Below are 17284 nucleotides of genomic sequence, written 5' to 3'. Positions count from 1 at the left end.
ATATATTTAAAATGTAACTTTTTACCTATATGCACTGTTAGGCACTGTTGTATTCTTCAGGTCATTTAAAAGTCTATTCATTACCAAAACTGCCACAGAAGCTTTAGTTATTTGAACATTTTTTTAGATTTTAGACTCCAGCACATATACATTTTTTACAAATAAAAATGGAAACAAAAAAAGAGAAAAATCATTGGATAATGGACAGGACTAAACATCCTTTCCTACTAGTCACCTAACAAAGAAAAAAAATATACTTGGTTGTATTTTGTATATTCCCTCAGAAAATGTTGGATTGACTTTTTGTTTTTAGTTTAGTAAATGCAAGAGTCGATATCTGAGGCGACTGAAAGATAACAAAATCTAACAGTGGGGTGTGATGCTGTGGATATATGGTAATGAAATAAATAAGCAAAAAAAATGCTGATACTGGTCTAAAGCAGCTGATTTATTTACTTGCACACTTATTCGTCCTATTGCAAACTATACGTTTTTCCATTTATTTACTTGACAATCCTTCCATAATTTATTATTTGTATGGAAACGATCTCCAGATCACACAGAGCTGATGGTTAGTCAGTGGCCTCAGGGCATTAACAAAGACCTAATTAACTTTGTGGGGCAGGAAACATGATGCAGCTATCAGGTGAAAACACAGCAGGGTCCACTTTACAACAGGAAAGCGCTTTCTTGTTACTGATCTCACGTGAACTTGTTGACCCTCGATGAACTTCCACTGTTTGTTTAAAAACAGTGATTCTTGTGAATCTGAGTTCAGAAACCGTGACAGGCTCAGCTCATGAAACATAAAATATCTTCATTATTTTAACAAAGTTTCAAGAAATGCAAAGCGTGTTTCTATTATTAACATGTTGAAATATGAAACAATGTGAGTAATGTGAGGAGGTTTGTAGAGAGCTCAAAGTAGCTTATCAAAAAGGCCCTTCCTGCCCACACAGTTATTTAAATCAGACCTCTCAGTGTGATGTGCTTCAAGTTCACGGTATGATTGGAAAGTCTTTAGAGCAGTGTTGACAGAGGACTGAGGGAATATCGGTGGACTTTAAAAAAAGAAAGGAACAGTTGCATTTCCTTCATAACTGATTTGTTTAATTACATAAAAACAACCAAGCTAAGCTTTGTCTAACCTGGTGGACAGGTGCAGCTTGATCAAAGAAAGAAGCCATTAGATGTTGAGACAGAGCTTTCTTTAACATTTTGACTCAGGGAAAATCTTCCCATGGGGTCCCCTCAGAAGTAGTCAGAGTTAACATAATCACTTATATAAACCAAAGCTTTGACCTTGGCTGAGGTAGAACAAGCATGATCATTTCACCCTCTGTTCAGTGCTCCACCTGGGAAGGATGGGATGAATAAGGGCAGTGACACTGGTTCAGATTTCACAGGATCCATTTCAAGAGAGCAAAACCTTCCGGTACAAAAGAATCACTTTTACTCTATCTCATTGAGATACCGCTGATGAGCTTCATTGTCAGCATTTCTCTCACACAGTTTCCTTCTGACCCCTTTCTCAAGTTCAAGAAGTTTTGAAAAGAGGACGTCAGCCGTTTCACCATCAATATCCATCTGAGACGTGAACACAAAGCAGAGAAAACCTGAATTAAGTTAAGTGTAAAAGCAACACATCACACAAATACCATCTGCTACTCTAAAAAAAACGCTCTGTAACACAGGCCTGAGCACTTTCTCTGTGGAATACAGGGCTCTCGTTACTCACCTGTCGTGGCTCGGTGTAGTTTGTCCCAAGCCCTGATGTTAAACTGTGATACTTTGCTCTGGGATCCAGAGATTCTGGCTTTTGCAGAAACAGCCAGTGCTGTGAGCAGAAACACCAGGCCATGAATCTGGGTTCACAGAGCCTTTACAGTGCAAATATTCAAATGATTGTAATAATTTTCAAATGGAAATACCAGTGCCTCTGCTCCATTGTACGGTGTAAGGGTGAAAGTGTTGGTGAAGATCCTAATCTGTTTTGCACAATTAGAAAATACATGAACGTGAGTCTTTTCATACGTAACTGCGGTCACGTTAAAAGATAAAAATAAAATAAGTTAGCACTTACCAACCACATGATGGGCATGATTAGAGTCCAGAAGGAGGAGGGGAGGATACCATAGGTCAAATTAGTCATCACCAGTCCTGGGCAGACTACTGAGGAGAACAGACCCTGTCACAAGACAGAATTTATAAATCACAGTGACCTCGTAAGAGTTTCACAAAGCTTGCAGTGATAGTTACCGCACTGACATCAGAGTACGTGACCGACAAACCTGGCCGTTCATGCGCCTGTTAAGAGCCACGCTGAGCATGTCTGAAGCGTATTTGGAGGAGCTGTAGGGCTCCGTCCCTTTTCTGTGTTGAATGTCATCCATGCTGAAGGCAGACCGGCGGGCATTACTCGAAGAGGTCCACACTACCCTGGACGTATGATCTGTCTGACACAGCAGAGGCTCCAGCTCCCGGATCTGGAAAACCAGGAGAGAATTATATCAGGTCCAAGGTGGAAGTGCACAGTAAGGAGTGATGTAGGAGGGGTGCATGAATCACTGATTTAAGCAGGCCAGCATAAGAATATATGGATCAGCCTGAGGCAGGCATTAATAATTCACTGTGTTAGCCAAATCAAATATTCATTTTATAAAATTTTGTAAGAGAATAAAAAGCAAAAGATATTTTATCTTTAAAATTATTATTTTATTTTTAGCAATCTTTGATGGATGCTTCACTACTACATGATGATCCTACAATCTTAATGACACATTTATTATGCTAAGTAAATAATGATAATAATTTATAATAATTCAAACATCAGGAACAAAACTTCCAAGAAAGAACAACTTCAAAACATTAAAAACTACATCACACTTATTGGCCACTTTATTAGAGACACCCGTTCAACTGCATGTTTGCCCAAATATCAAATTAACCAATCCCATAGAATCACCTCAATGCATTACAAATTTGGTCAAAACAACCTGCTGAAGACAGATATTCAAAGCTCTAATAGGTGCCTTTTGGTTGGGGGAGACAAAAACTGGGTTAAACAAACATATTGTTTACATTGCTGCACTAAGCAATGCAACTAAGAGCAACACAAACAGCAACAAAGTTTGTAGCTGACTTACTGTGTCAAACACATCCGCATATTAAAGTCAGTATCCTGAAGTTTATTTATGCTACTGTAGGTTAAAAGACAGCGCTGTATGTGTGTGTGTTTGTGGTGTACCAGGACAAAATGACCAAACAGGTTGGTGGCAAAAACTTCCTGTAGGCCATCTGAGTTGAGGTGGTCTTGTTGAGTCAAGAGACCCTCTGCTGTTGCAAACATGTTGATGACATTTCTGCAGTGGGGAAGGTACACTCTTATAGAGCAGCAAAGACATGCAGCTTGAATATATCCAATATCAAACAAAACAAAACAAAACAAAGACATCATAAACTGGCTTTAGAAATGTACCTGGAAAATAAACCCTTAAAAAAAGCTCTGATGTCCACTTGTGGATTGGGCATAATTCCAGCATTTAGATAGAGAAAGTCAATTCGGTTGTATCTGGAAACACACAAATGTGTATTAAAGGTTGAGCTATCAGTTCCTTATTTGTAGTTCATATCACAAAGAGAACAATCACCAGTGTGATGACGTCAGCACGCGGCATCAAACATCTCTCACCTGGACTTGACCACCTTAGCAGCGTTGAGCACCGACTCCACAGAGCCCACGTCGAGCTGTAGTAAGTCCACATGGGCACCGGCGTGAGAGGTGAGGAGGGCGCTGCGGGCGGCCTCTGCCCGCTGCATGTTCCTGCAGGCCAGACACAGCCAGAGCTGTGTGTCCTCCGTGAGAAGCCTTTCACACAAAGCCAAGCCGATGCCGCTGCAGACAGATGGCAGACAAACACAGCCGTGCACTCGTATTAACAAACTTTCCCTGAACAACTGAGAGATTACCTCACAGATGAAGTAAAGCAAACTGTAAACATAGTCTGGAGTCACGTTACTGGAGAAGAGATAATGAAAAAGGATTTTCAAGTGACGTGAAGCTTCCATTTTCATGTACTGTTAATTATGGTCTTTGTTTCCGAAGTGATATTTAGTGGATAAGTTAACTAGTGTGTGGAACGTGAGGGGGAAAAAAAGGAACATATACAAGTGTTCTGTTTCGTCTCTTTTATAGCTGTATGTTAAGTAAAGGGTTATAGGAAGCAGTTATTATAGCTTGACATAAAGCTGTAAACCTGGAGAAACAGCTAGTCTCACAGGGAAGCAGACTTATTTCCACTAGTAATCTATTCTTGAGCTTTAGACTCTAAGGCTGAATGATGTTATCCTAAAGGTTTCCCTTTATAAATACAGTCTAGCAATTGCATAAGAATACTTTAGACATCAATGAGTGAAACAAAGGAGGCTAGCAAGTGCTGAGTGTATGGGAAAGACCTTTACAAGACTGCTGGAGACATCTGAAGGTGACGACCACGTTATGAAAGCTTGGGATGGTGTCAAAGTTTGTGAAAGGAGTTTGATGCGAGTGAATAAGTCTGTGAAGGTCACTTCTGTCTGATGATGGTGATACTGAGGTGTGTGGTTGAGGATATACGGACCTTTCTGTCAGTAAGAGCTGAGTTTTTGGTGACGTTAGCTGCTGTTAGACTCTATTAGCTGTTGTTAGCTGGCGTTAGTGTTGGACTTAGTAAGTAGTAAGTAAAATTTATTTATATAGCGCTTTTCACAGATAAAAAAAAATCACAAAGTGCTTTACAACACAGAAAATGGAAATATAAAACAATATAACAGTAATTAAAACAGCAAATAAAACAATGTAATATAATAAAACTATAAAAACAGCATAAGAGGAAATTAATCAAATGCTTTTCTAAATAAAAATGTCTTCAGCTGTTTTTTAAAAGAGTCAATGGAGTCCGTGCAGCGTAGAGACCGTGGAAGAGAATTCCACAAATGTGGTGCCACCGTCTGAAAGGCCCGATCACCACGAGTTTTAAAACGAGTGCGTGGTACCACCAGCAGTCTCTGATCTAATGACCTTAAAGCTCGAGAAGATGAATGTGGTTTCAGCAGGTCAGACAAATATTGAGGAGCTTGACCATGTAGGGCCCTAAAGGTTAGAACTAAAATTTTAAAATGAAACCTAAAACTTACAGGCAACCAGTGAAGGGAGGCTAAAACTGGAGTAATATGATACTTGGTAATAATCTATCATATCAAGTGAGAATGTAATCAAACTGGTTACAGAGGAAAAGTGTGATTTTTAGGACACTTGAGGCCAACATTAGCTGCTCCGGGGACAGGATAGTCTCATGTCTGATCGGCTGATAATAAGAAACTGTGACAATATCGGGAATAAATGAGCATGTTTACACATGTTTCCGTGTTTAAGAGCCCTGACTTCAGTTCAGGAGATGAGGCTTCAGGTGAGGATGATGTGTTTGTCAGATGCTGGTCGCCTTGTTTGTTTCCTGCATGTCTCTGCTTCTTTGGTTAGGAAGACCCCTTTGCAGACGATAAAACATATGTATCATCCCTTATATCTTGAGTTTGAAGGTACAGACACAAATTGAAATTTCCCTTCACGGCATGCAAACTCCTACGAGACCGCTTCATAGTGGTCAGCCACTGTATTCAATATGACATTCCAAGTTCATGAGAACGCATCAATTTGCCGAAAGATGCAAAAGATGAATCAATGCATATTCATGAGTACGACCTTCTTTTTTTTGTTTTAACTTGTGACACACATACATTACATACATTACATTTGAATATATGTGCTAGTGAAACATTATTACAGAGTAAGAAAGACAGCTTATGAAAGATTTAGAGGCCTTTAATCTCTCGCTGTATGAACCTACAGTATGTCTTTTACTAACACGCACTGATACAGTTCATAGGTGGTACTTTGTAGTGTAACTAACTATTGCAATAACCTCCATTACGGTTCCGAAAACAGGTTATACTTGAACAAGTCCAACATGTTTTTTGAAACTCATTGTTTAAAATGAAGAGTAGAAGTCCCGAACAGCATCTTCTAGCTAACAGCACCCGGTGGTCCGTATGAACCGTTATAAAACAGTTTTAGCGGACTTACCTGTTGGCACCCGTTACGATGACGACTTTTTCCATGCCTGAGCGGAATGAGCAGCGGCTGTAGAGGAAGCAGACACCGGGGGCAAATTTTCAAACCAGCTGTATTCACCGGGGACGCTCAGCCCCTCGTCCGATGCCGTTGAAAACAGTCAGCCTATTGCTTAGGCAGTTGCGTGGTGTGATTGGATGTCAACAAACAGCTGGCCAATCAGATTTCACTACAGAGAGCGAGGTGGTCCAAAACGATTAAAGAGCGCAACGGTTGAAAGTACAGCTGTGTTAGCAACCCCAGCAGGCTAAAAAAGTATCAAACTTATTGTATATTAAAAACCAAACATACAAACGAAGGATAATAATAGCATTTCTTATTTATTTACAGGTATCCTTGGTCCAACAGGCGTTAAAACGTTGTTCTTTGCTATTTCCCCCACTATGTACAATAAATTCATTTCTGAAAAAGGACATAAACATGTTTATAAAAAATCTACATCAGCTTCTGCATACGAAAGCACAATCTCATCAGGAAAACGTTTTCCCTCATGACAAAATTCAAATATAAAAGACAAAAACACAAAACAGTGCTCACATAATAAATGTGCAATAGGATTAGATATATGATGGAAAAGAAAAGGGAGGGGGGATATTATTGCATAAATAGACAGCATAACAAATCATAAGAAAATAATAAATACACAGAGGTCTGAATGCACTGTACGAATAGAACTATCTGCATTATAGCTACAATAGGAGGCTATATTTAAGTGTAGTCTGTACCTTCACATATCTCTCCATTTAGAGCATAATTTCTGAGAAGCAGGCATTGACAAAAAAGTGAATATTTTATGGGTCTGACTCCAAATAAATGAATCTAAACCAAAGGAAGCAACCGAGACCCTGCACAGCACAGTGGAACGATACATCTCCTCTGCTACGCCAGGCTCTCTAACAGCTGAGCGTGTATCTCCTGAAAGCTCGGCCGCTGCTTGGCGTTTCTCCTCCAGCAGCTTAGCATGAGATCCTTGTAAATTCTGTCAGGACAACAGGGAGGCTTCGGCAGGTACACCTGGTAGGATGAAGCACAATACTCTCAATACAGTATTATGAGTATTATAAGTGTTACAAGACACATCTACATACATATCTGAGAACTATTACATCCTAAAATCCTCCACAGTGGCACTCAGGAGGACTGTCAGGTACAGTGGTGTGAAGCTCACCTGTTTGCCCTGTTCCCTGAAGAACTCTCCTGTGTTTTCAATGACCTGCTCGTCAGAGAGCTGGGAGTACGGCTGCTCCTTACACAGAGTGAGAATTTCCCACAGAGTCACCCCGAAGGCCCACACGTCACTAGCCATAGTGAACTTACCCTGAGGAAAAAAAAGATCATAGACAGATTGGTATAAATTTAAAGCTTAAAAATTCAAAATTAAAATGTATAAAATATTTAAAATTGATCTGCTGTCACCTCGGTATAGAACTTATACTAACCTTATATGTGGATTAGCAATAATCGTAGAACAATAAAAAACCCAATAAAACTGTAGTGGAATGTCAGATTTCCCTTAGTCTATAAATAACGGATAAATGGAGGCGATAATGTCCCAAATCCATAGATTACTCACTAGTAGGATGCTCTCCCATGACATCCAGCGAATGGGCAATACAGCTCGGCCCTGGATCCGGTAATAGCCCCCTCTATAAAGGTTCCGACTCATGCCGAAATCAGCGATCTTTATGGTGTATTTCTTACCCACCAGGCAGTTGCGGGTTGCCAGATCACGGTGGACAAAGTTAAGAGAGGACAAATACTTCATACCAGATGCAATCTGCACTGCCATGCCAATCAGCGTGGTGTAACTAAGACAGAGAAAATACATAGGGTGAGCTAAGTGGCTCTTTGTGTCATTTCCCTGATGATCATTTCAATTACATGTGAATTACACCTACCTGACCATGGTCTTCCCCTCCGTCTCCTCTTGTTCGATCTCATCTTCATCAGCGGCCTTTAGTCTGAGATTGCAGAGGAACTGGTTTAGGTCACCATTTTCCATGTACTCAGTGATCATGCACAGAGGATCTGTGTCCACACACACTGCCAGCAGACGGACGATGTTGGGGTCCCTCAGACGAGACATGATTCGGATCTCCTTCAGGAAGTCATTCCTGCAGAACGACAGGGTCACGTAATCTACAACTTGACTGGCAACTGAATGAAAAGCCGTACCAGTACATCTCTGTAAAAGTTTCTTTTACCTTGCATTCTTGTTGGCATCTTCCCGCAGTGTTTTAACAGCAACAAGCAGAGGGGACTCATTGTTTCCCTCTATGGACAAATCCTCACCCAAAAAGTCCTGCATGCCCTCTGCCTCGCACAAGTGGACCTGTTTAGAGGAGCACTTTGTCAGTTCATCATCCACTTGGCATCCCTCGAAACCATCTGTTTAATACCACTAAGTGTTTCCTATCTGTCAGCATGTAGTGATTTCATAGTCTGCTGCTTTTACCAGGCAGCAAGCGCTGTCATTGAATTTTATAAATGATAGCTATAAAGTTACAACAGCATAATGGCGGTGAAGAGAAAATGAGTTTAAAGCCCTTAAAGCATCTCCAGCAAACATTAGAGCTACTGGGCATACTTCTCCAAACTGGCCCTCTCCCAGTTTCTCCTTGAAGGTGAGCTTCTGTCTGGGGAACTCCCTCATGGATGAATCTGTGCCAGCAAAGAAATTCATGTTGACAGCTGTGATGGAGTAGATGCTGTTGTCCGAAGACTCCTGCAGACTGATGATATCTGCCTCAGCATAGTGGGGGGCACCATCGGAGCCTCCGGCTGCAAAGGCTCTGCAGGGGGTACTCGATTCTTATTTGGAAAAGAAAAGACGGAGGATGGGACGTGTCGCTGTAGCTGACCTCCAAAGATGTTCACTTATTTCCTTTAGACAGCTTACCGAGGCGTTCAGTGGACTGAGAAAACTCGGGCAGTTTCCGGATGAGACGTGAGGGCTCCTGGTAGTCGGCACAGAGGGGGAAGATTCTTTCATAGGTGGAGTTGGAGGTCGAGCCACTCTCACTGGAGAGAGACGAGTGGTGGAAGGAGAAGGCCCGTGTCTGGATGGCGAGACGAGCCGTGAGCTCGTCATCCAGCATGCGACGAGATGCCTGAAGATGCAAGAGAGAAGCAGTTGGTATCTGCGGTGTTTTTACAACGTGAAAGTCTTGAGAGGTTTTGCAGGACATCAGTGTTGTCATGTGATGATATAAGAAGAAACTGACATGGAGGGAAAGGAAAGCTCTGGTGCTTTTGAAAATGACGTCTTTTTTTCCATATAATATCTGAAGCCAAAACCCCCCCAAAGAAACCCAAAAGAAAGTAGCAGTTAAAATGCTGATTTGAGTATAGATCATCTATCGCCTTCTTGAGTCTACTTCTTGTTTACCTTTGTTCTATATTTTTAAAATTTGGGAACAAATTTAAGTTTGCCAACTAATTATGAATGATGTTTTTGTGCATCCAGGGTTCAGTGCACACGTCACACCATATGATCAGTTGTGGATGTTGAATCATTACTGTAACTTCAAATAACTAAAATTGATTAAATGATTTTAAAATAATTTTTTTTCTCACCTTCTCCAGCATCTTTTGCCAGACCTGTCGCCACAGGATAATGACAATGATGGCCAATAGGATGGCTATAATGGCCACCAAACAGCCAATCAGGATCCTTGTATTGCTGTCATCCACTTTATGTGTAGGATCATCCCCTAACAAACCACATTAGAGTTGGATGTTGACATGAATTTAATGTAATTCATTACAGATCAAATTCTAAAATAATTAAATTTTCTTTCAAACATAATGCTTTTGTTTCATTATATTTTATAAGAAACCGGCCATTTATTCTAACAATAATCAGTAATTCTTGCTATTATCAGCAGGGGGCAGTGTTGAGCCAGGAGAAATTTAGGTCATGCAACCTTTTAAAGCATTAGAAGTCCAACCACATCTAAAATAAGGTGCATTACACGATCAAGGAAATATAAAAACAGATTTTTACATGAAATCAAAATCAAACAGTAACAACACATTTATGTCTTCTTCTATCTCATATTTTACCCTATATTCAAAAATGAAAACAGTGACTTAAATAAGAAAATATCAGAAGAGGTTTGGCTGCTCACCTGGTAATATTTTTATCGGGTGTCCATGCTTGCGAGGAGCCATTGATGTATTGTACACTGCTGAGCCTGTAATTGAAAGAAATAAAGGTGGTGGGACACGGCACATGCTCCCTTTAGATTATTGAATTAAAGTCTCTAAAGCAAAGGCTACACCTGATCTTTGCTTTTTCTTTTTTCTTTTTACCTGACTGGAAGGCCACCTCACTGAACAGCATCCAAAGGTCACTGAAGTGGAAGCGGCATTTAATGGTGCTGGCTGTGCGGTCCCCGAGGGGCACCGTGATAAAACGAGCGCTTTGGCTCACACGATCAACAGCAGGCCTGAAGGTCACCGGGTCTGCCTCCCACTCTGATCCTGACCGAAAGTAACAAGTAACCTGCCTGAACATCCTCACCCCTCGGCTAAACATGTTGTTGCAGTGAACCTGCGAAGGTGAGATGTGCAAGTATAAGAAAAGCATGATTAAAGTACTTAAATAGTCTGTTATTATTCTGCAGCCCTTACCGACCTGGCAGTTCTCTCTGTCTCTCTCTTTTTTTTTTTACTTAAAAGTGCTCAAAATAGTCAGAGCCCGACTGAGATGATGGTGCAGGAGAAGGTGTAGCCATGACTAATCTGTCTAGCTGTGCAGTAGCAGAAATATCATTCATCTTACATCTCTGATCTCTTGCCACGGCACTTATCCACGAAGATCAGGCTAATTATACAGAAAATGTAATTTTTTTTCTTCCTCCAGCAAGGCTGTCCTGTTCTTTTTTTAATGCCCCAATAAATTTTACAGCAGCTGTAGAAGGTGGGTGCTTGCCCAGCATAGTGCAGAATAGCTCAATTCAGCAAAGTGTTAGCTCTACAATTTCATGCCGCTCGCTTAAAATACCCCCTGCGCTGACTTCTTACCTTCATGGACGAGAAGTTTCGCACATGGTCGAACTCAAAGATCATCTCCACGTAACCTCTGGGGAAGCTCCTGTTGTTCCACCCTACATAGTCATAGCCAGGCCAAAAGTTGTAGCTGTGGCTGTGGAGAAAGTCGTCCAGACCCCAGGTGCCATCGGTCAGCTGGCCGAGCCCTTTCGTCAGCCTTGAGGAAGGATTTATGGTTGAGCTGAAGATAGAAATAGGGGTTTTTTAAGGTTTGCACATATGCACATTTTTAAAATGCACAAATGTTGTTTTAGTTCAAAGAAAGTTTGTTAAACTCAGACCTTTCAGCTGATGCTCCATCGTACACAGAGTCATTGAAGAAGACATCCAGGCCTCTGTAGATCATTTGGTGTCCATCTGGAATGCTGTAGGACATCAGGCCATCTAAAGCAGGCAGGTCAAAGAGAACACGCAGCTGATTCAGTGTTTGCTCACATCATTTTACTATATAAAGTGTAATGTAAAATATATCGTTTGGTTGAAGTTTCATGTTCCACTCTGAGTGTCATGACTAACCGAGCCATTCACAGCCGTAGAGCTCCACTCTCATACACACGATCATGGAGTGGTCGGTCACGGGCATAAAGCGGACAAAACGGGCAATGATGGGAGGCTCCAGGTCCTTCAGGACCACGTCATATGCATTACTGTTGCCTTCGATGATCTGGCAGAGGTGAGGAAAGATGTCTCATTTCCCACAAATACTCAAGTTGTTCGTGTTTCCCCATTTATAATAGTAAACAAGCACCTTTTACAATGCTTTTGAAACATGTTGCTAGCATTCAGTTAGAAGTGAACATTTGAAATATTAAAAACAAATGCTCATATATAGTATTTGATCTGTTAACATTTGATAAAAGATACGATTTAAATGATTTTCAAATATACACAGTTCAATTTTTCACTATCATGGACAATGTTAAACAAATTAAGATGATAAATAGCAGATTAGTATTACGTTTACACCTTATTTGAATCAGAAGAACACATCTTTACATCTTTACACGCTCACCTGCCTTCCCTTTCTGTCATGCCAGCCCACCCAGCTGCTGCCGTCACGGCTGTACTTGATCCTGTATCGCTGGGCAAACTCATTACCCATGCCGTCGGCGTGCCGACCTTGGGTGCCCACGAGCGTGATGAAGTGCAGCGAGCGCAGGTCCACCTGGAGATACTCTTTGAGGCCGTCCGGCTCTGACATGATGTCAGGACACCAAGCCCCGTCACCGTCTCCGTTGTCAAAGTCAAGTCTGACGGTGAGCAGGAAAATAAATGGAAGAGTCGGTACAGGAAACCGAGGTCACAGAGTTCAGGTACACAAACACAGGGTAGAGAAGAAAAGACATAAAGCGAGGAAAAATGTTACAAGATACGAACAGAGGAAAAAGCAGTGAGGAATAATGAAATTATATCCTATGTACCTGATTTTTCCTGTCTGAAAGAAATCATGTTTGCACACTTCCTGTTATTCCATGTTACAACTGAACACATTGTTAAAAGGCTCTAATTAGTTCACTAGTACATGATAGATAGACTAATCAGCCATAATTACTTTGTAGGGATTGTGATGCATTAGGCAGCAAATGAAGACTCAGTTGAAACTCATATTTTGGAAGCAGGAAAAGGGATATAGGTGATATTGGATTGTAGCTTTGCCAGAACAAATACTCATACGCAGTGTTTCCGTATGCTTTGGTTTGGCAGCCGGTGAACCTGCAATAGAGCCTTGGATGCCCAGGGTTATACTTTGGGATCAAAGGCTGGTGTCAGTAATAGCAATAGAGCTACTGCAGTGCTGGCAACGATTGAACTACGTCGCAGACCATAAGCCACAGATCAGCCAGAGTACCCATGTAGACCCTACAACAACAGACAGTGAGTGCCAGAACCGGGCCATGAAGCAACCTGGAAAGAGAACTCATCTAATGAATGATGTTTTATTTTACATCACGCGGAAAGCCACGTGCATGCGTGTGTGTTGTTTACCAAGGGAAGAGATGGAAGCAGGGTACACTATGGGGACGGAGCCAGCCAGTGAAGCCAGCAAAGTTTTGCCATGAAACCTTGGGCCCCTGCGTTGATCTGGATGTTGCTTTCACACGTGAGATGCACGCTCATTCACTGCAGTGGCATTCGCTCATTTCCAAACAACATTGGAAAAAAATACTCAGCAGGGATTTGAAGAACATGGCGAAGAGTGTGGACTTCAAATCCCCTTGATCTCATTTTTCAAATAGATGTGATGAAGAATCAAATCTCAATGGAGATTTGATTTAAACCAGTTAAAGAATCTGCTGTGAATAGACTGGAGCCTGATCCCACAGCACACCTCACACCAGGTCAGTACTACTACTACTGCTAATAATAGTGGTTGATTGCAGCATGCTACTTAAACATGCTTGCTGAAAGATGAAAGTATATTTTCTTTGGCTGAGTGAGATCATTTTATGAGAAAGAAAGTATTCTAAATATGTGCTATAACACTATTTACCCCTTACCCTCAACACAAGCCTGTTTGTGTCACTGCTCAGGAGCTTTGGAACGTTAAAAGATGAACTTCTATCATGAAATATATCAGCAATTCAACAAATACAAATCCATCTGGTGAATAACTTTAAATGTTTTGAGTAAAAGATAAACCAATTTAAAACAAAACTTGCTATGTTGGTTCAGACACAAAGTCTACGGTGCTTTTTTACTAAAAGAAAGCAGCAGTTAAGTTTAGGAAATTTCTTCAAATTTAAAGAAACTGAGTTTAGGGATTATCCCTGACAAACTATAATCTCTACATCTAATGAGAGGAAGGAAAGTGGAGTATAAGAGCACAAACATGCCTTCCAAATCTTGCAGCGGTGGACTCAGACCAGTGGCTGGAAGCAGAGATGTCCTCATCCTGAATCTGCCCACCGGTCATACCAAGAGGATAGCGGCACATTTCTACAAGCACATGAAGCACAAATGCACATAAATGTCTGACGCGTTCTTTCATATGTGCGATATGGTTAAAGTCTTTCCACATATGAGGGTAATATAAGGTTACTTTTACATAAAATCAATTTTAAAGCATTTTCTGGACTTTGAGTAGTTGACTGTAAGGTGGTCAGAGCTCATCCCTTCCCCCTCTAGCCCTCTTCCTGCAGCCCTGCAAAGGCCTCTAAAGCCAAACAGAAGCGTCACTGTGTAGGTGCCAGTCTAAGCAAAATGAGAAGGGAGTGGTATTAGAGCTGCCCACTCTTCATTTTTCATCTTTTAAAATCATTTCTAGCATGAGAAACGCTTGAGTTTGAAAAGCCTGACTCCCTTTGTTCTTATGTTGTGCGTGTGGCGACGGGTTGACAAGCAGTGAAAAGAGATTACAGTCCTGCGTTGATACAAGTAAGACGCCATAACCGTAGAGTCAGTTGAGGGAGCAGAGTGACATTGTTTACTTCCCACCATCTCGACTTATATTTGAGTTTTAGTTAGAGCTCCGGCGAAATCCCTCACTCGGATTTTTAGAGAGCGGGCAAACAAGCGAGCCTTTGACTGTGAAAATATTCTAGGGAGGAAAGTGAAATGAGTTCATATGTGTAAGGGAGTGTGTTAGTAGGTGTGTGTGTGTGGGTGCATCACCTACAACTACGCCTACAAATTTTCTAACTTTTTTTTTCCACGAATTCTCCCCCTTGCCTGTGAAAGGTCTGCCTGTTTTGAAGATGTTTGCTTTCTTGACCAACAGCTAAACCGTACACACACACACACACACACACACACACACACACACACACACACACACACACACACACACACACACACGCTTGCCTTCTGAGCCCACCCACCTCAACCTGCTTCCCTCCTCTCCATCTTGTCAACATGCTTGTCCCTCAGGAATATGAAATAGTTATTTTAAGCTTGAATATAACATATCCATACATCTGACTCTTACACTGCTTTGATCACACAATGAAGAAAATTAAAAAATCACTCTGATTGGCTCATGCAGTCATGGCCACTGTTTCCAACTTAACTTAATAAAGATAAAGAGCGGGTATTTGTCAGCGTAGTGCCAGCAGGGTAAAGATAAACGTCTACCTGGGTTGACTTGAGATCTCACAGTGACAGCCTGCAGGAGAACGAAGGCGATCAATTTAACCTCCATGATCTTCAGTTTCATCTCACGGACGCCTGAAAGGAAGCTTGTGAAATCAGATAAACCAGTGTAAATTACTGTGTTACTTTTTCAAATATCCTCTCTGCAAATTCTCCTCAGCAAAGTCTGGGACTTGTAATTACATTTTGGATGTTTGGGATGAATTCAAAGGTTTCATTTACCACAACAGCATGTGCACAGAGATGCACGGTGGCATAATTTGCAACTCTGCCGTTACAAATTGCTCTATAATAGGAGACTATTAAAAGCCACAGCAACAAATGCCCACACAGACCTCTCTGTAACCCAGAGTCCTGCTCTTTCCCACGACAGTACGTAGTGCCTGTATTTTATTTACCCTGTATGGACCACGTGAAGACGCGTGTCCGTGTCTGCTCAGAAACTGCACTCAATGTCACTGATGTGAAGCGTTAACCAAAATTTTTACAGTGGCAAAAATGCAGCAGGGCTTCTTTCAGACATAAATGTGAACGGAAATGTAAAAAAACTGAATTTAACACACTGCGTAACACCAATAAAGTGAATCCCTGAGAGCCACCATTCCAGTAGAGGCGTTTTTATAATCAGTGAGTAACTTTACAGTAACTGATTCCTTACTGAGTATCAGCCAGTTGCTACTTTTACTTGAACATAAGGTTAATTAGTGAATGTCTTCCTTCATGTTGTCTCTCACTAAACTTAGGCAAGCTGACACTAAATTCCCTCAATGTCTACGTGGACATTTGAGTTAATAGCCACATATGTAAAAAAAGAAAAAAAAGAAAAAAATATACGTTTGACTTACTTTTGAACCTCAAAACAAACCGTTTTTCTCGGGAAATATTCCACATCTGTTGTGCGCCGATGCATTCAGGACCACAAGTTTGTGACCTCTGCCTCTGAAGGACTTCTTTCTGGAATAGCAAAGAGAGGGGAAAGGAGAGAGAGGAGAGGAAGAGACGCAGAAGGAAAGAGAGAGCGAGCAGAAACGAAGGCTGATGTAAGAGTCCTACTGGCCCGAGAAAAGAAAGAGAGAAAATAACACACTTTGGGATTTTGAGGTGAGGCCAAAATCCCAGAATTCCACCTGATCCACAAATGGCTTCAATTATGGTGTATAGAGGCAGCTGAGAGCTGCAGTGGCAGCTTTCACCAAGAGCTGCTGACAGAAACAGGCTGGTGGTCATTTTCATGTGAAGATAAACTAGAACTGAAGGAGACGTGATGTTTGAGTAGGAAAAAAAAACCTCAAACTGCTCTTACATTTAAATGGACCATGCTCTGTGTGTGTGTGTGTGTGTGTGTGTGTGTGCGTGCACGCACGTGTGTGTACTTACAGGTAAGGATTAGAAATTGGCCTTCTTTGCTAACAGTTTCATATGAAAGCCCAGAAGCATCCAGATAAACTTTTGTTGCTGTTGCATTCGTTATGCTCAGCTATTGCAAGTTTAGCATTGCTTTTTACATGTTTTATCTTCAGTTGCAACAGCCAGGCATAAAGCTCCTATTTAAAAATGTTTGGAAAGCCAACCAGCTCTGGGTTTACATTCATGTTTAGCACATGCTATCATTTAGGGGTTTTATGCTGAGCTAAAGTACTTTGATATTGATTTTTAACTAGGATTTCTTGCAGATTAATTTGGCCTGTGCAAAGCAGTCATCAGCATAAAAACATCACTTATGTTGAAAAACTCAAGCAAACAAATTAACTCCATAAATCACTGTGTGACTATTATGCACAGAATATAATTAAAACTAGACCACAAAAACAGAACAATCAGAATCGTTCCTGTATTCAGCACTGCTTAAAACATATTCAGAATTTGGGTAATTTAGCCTGGTAGGCTGACATATCTTAAAATAAGATATATTTTGGTCTTTTATTCTACCTTTGACAAGCTAGAGATGTGAACGCTCTCTATCCGAGCTCC

General features: G+C 41.1%; 2 protein-coding genes across 3 annotated transcripts; both read right to left on the bottom strand.

The window, feature by feature from the left end:
* Positions 1-427: 427 nt before the first annotated feature.
* LOC102306130 (3-keto-steroid reductase/17-beta-hydroxysteroid dehydrogenase 7) lies at positions 428-6344 on the bottom strand. Its single transcript, XM_005935695.3, has 9 exons — positions 6122-6344; positions 3692-3895; positions 3479-3571; positions 3248-3362; positions 2292-2486; positions 2084-2188; positions 1932-1988; positions 1739-1837; positions 428-1587 (listed from the first exon to the last, which is right to left on the bottom strand). Exons 1-9 carry the CDS (start codon positions 6154-6156, stop codon positions 1453-1455), a joined length of 1038 nt encoding a protein of 345 aa, XP_005935757.1. The 5' UTR covers positions 6157-6344; the 3' UTR covers positions 428-1452.
* A 126-nt stretch (positions 6345-6470) lies between these two features.
* Positions 6471-16769, bottom strand: LOC102306454 (discoidin domain-containing receptor 2). 2 transcript variants are annotated; one of them, XM_014337921.2, is made up of 17 exons: positions 16159-16769; positions 15296-15399; positions 14059-14161; positions 12237-12474; positions 11741-11888; positions 11506-11608; positions 11198-11405; positions 10484-10724; positions 10300-10365; positions 9746-9882; positions 9069-9279; positions 8757-8980; positions 8374-8501; positions 8068-8283; positions 7743-7977; positions 7338-7487; positions 6471-7183 (listed from the first exon to the last, which is right to left on the bottom strand). In XM_014337921.2, the coding sequence occupies exons 1-17, from the start codon at positions 16221-16223 to the stop codon at positions 7049-7051; spliced, it is 2712 nt and encodes a 903-aa protein (XP_014193407.1). In that variant the 5' UTR covers positions 16224-16769; the 3' UTR covers positions 6471-7048. The 2 variants fall into 2 exon arrangements, with proteins under 2 accessions (XP_014193407.1, XP_042082099.1); XM_042226165.1 differs by having other exon boundaries at positions 15296-15388.
* Between the last annotated feature and the right edge of the window lie 515 nt (positions 16770-17284).

The sequence above is a fragment of the Haplochromis burtoni genome, unplaced genomic scaffold (assembly GCF_018398535.1).
Source record: "Haplochromis burtoni strain Fernald_Lab_line unplaced genomic scaffold, NCSU_Asbu1 Contig_199, whole genome shotgun sequence".
Taxonomy (NCBI): domain Eukaryota; kingdom Metazoa; phylum Chordata; class Actinopteri; order Cichliformes; family Cichlidae; genus Haplochromis; species Haplochromis burtoni.
The sequence above is the reverse complement of the archived record's forward strand: the minus strand, read 5'-3'. Positions and strand labels throughout refer to the sequence as shown.

Excerpts from the sequence above, each read along its gene's own strand:
- LOC102306130 (XM_005935695.3), bottom strand. The coding sequence starts at position 6,156 with ATGGAAAAAGTCGTCATCGTAACGGGTGCCAACAG. Across the intron at positions 3,363-3,478 it reads TTTAAGGGTTTATTTTCCAG|AAATGTCATCAACATGTTTG; the intron begins GTACATTTCTAA and ends TCCCCACTGCAG. Across the intron at positions 1,588-1,738 it reads ACTACACCGAGCCACGACAG|ATGGATATTGATGGTGAAAC; the intron begins GTGAGTAACGAG and ends TTCACGTCTCAG.
- LOC102306454 (XM_042226165.1), bottom strand. The coding sequence starts at position 16,546 with ATGAAAATGACCACCAGCCTGTTTCTGTCAGCAGCTCTTGGTGAAAGC. Across the intron at positions 11,889-12,236 it reads ATGACAGAAAGGGAAGGCAG|ATCATCGAAGGCAACAGTAA; the intron begins GTGAGCGTGTAA and ends CACCTCTGCCAG. Across the intron at positions 9,883-10,299 it reads CCCGATAAAAATATTACCAG|GGGATGATCCTACACATAAA; the intron begins GTGAGCAGCCAA and ends GTGGTTTGTTAG.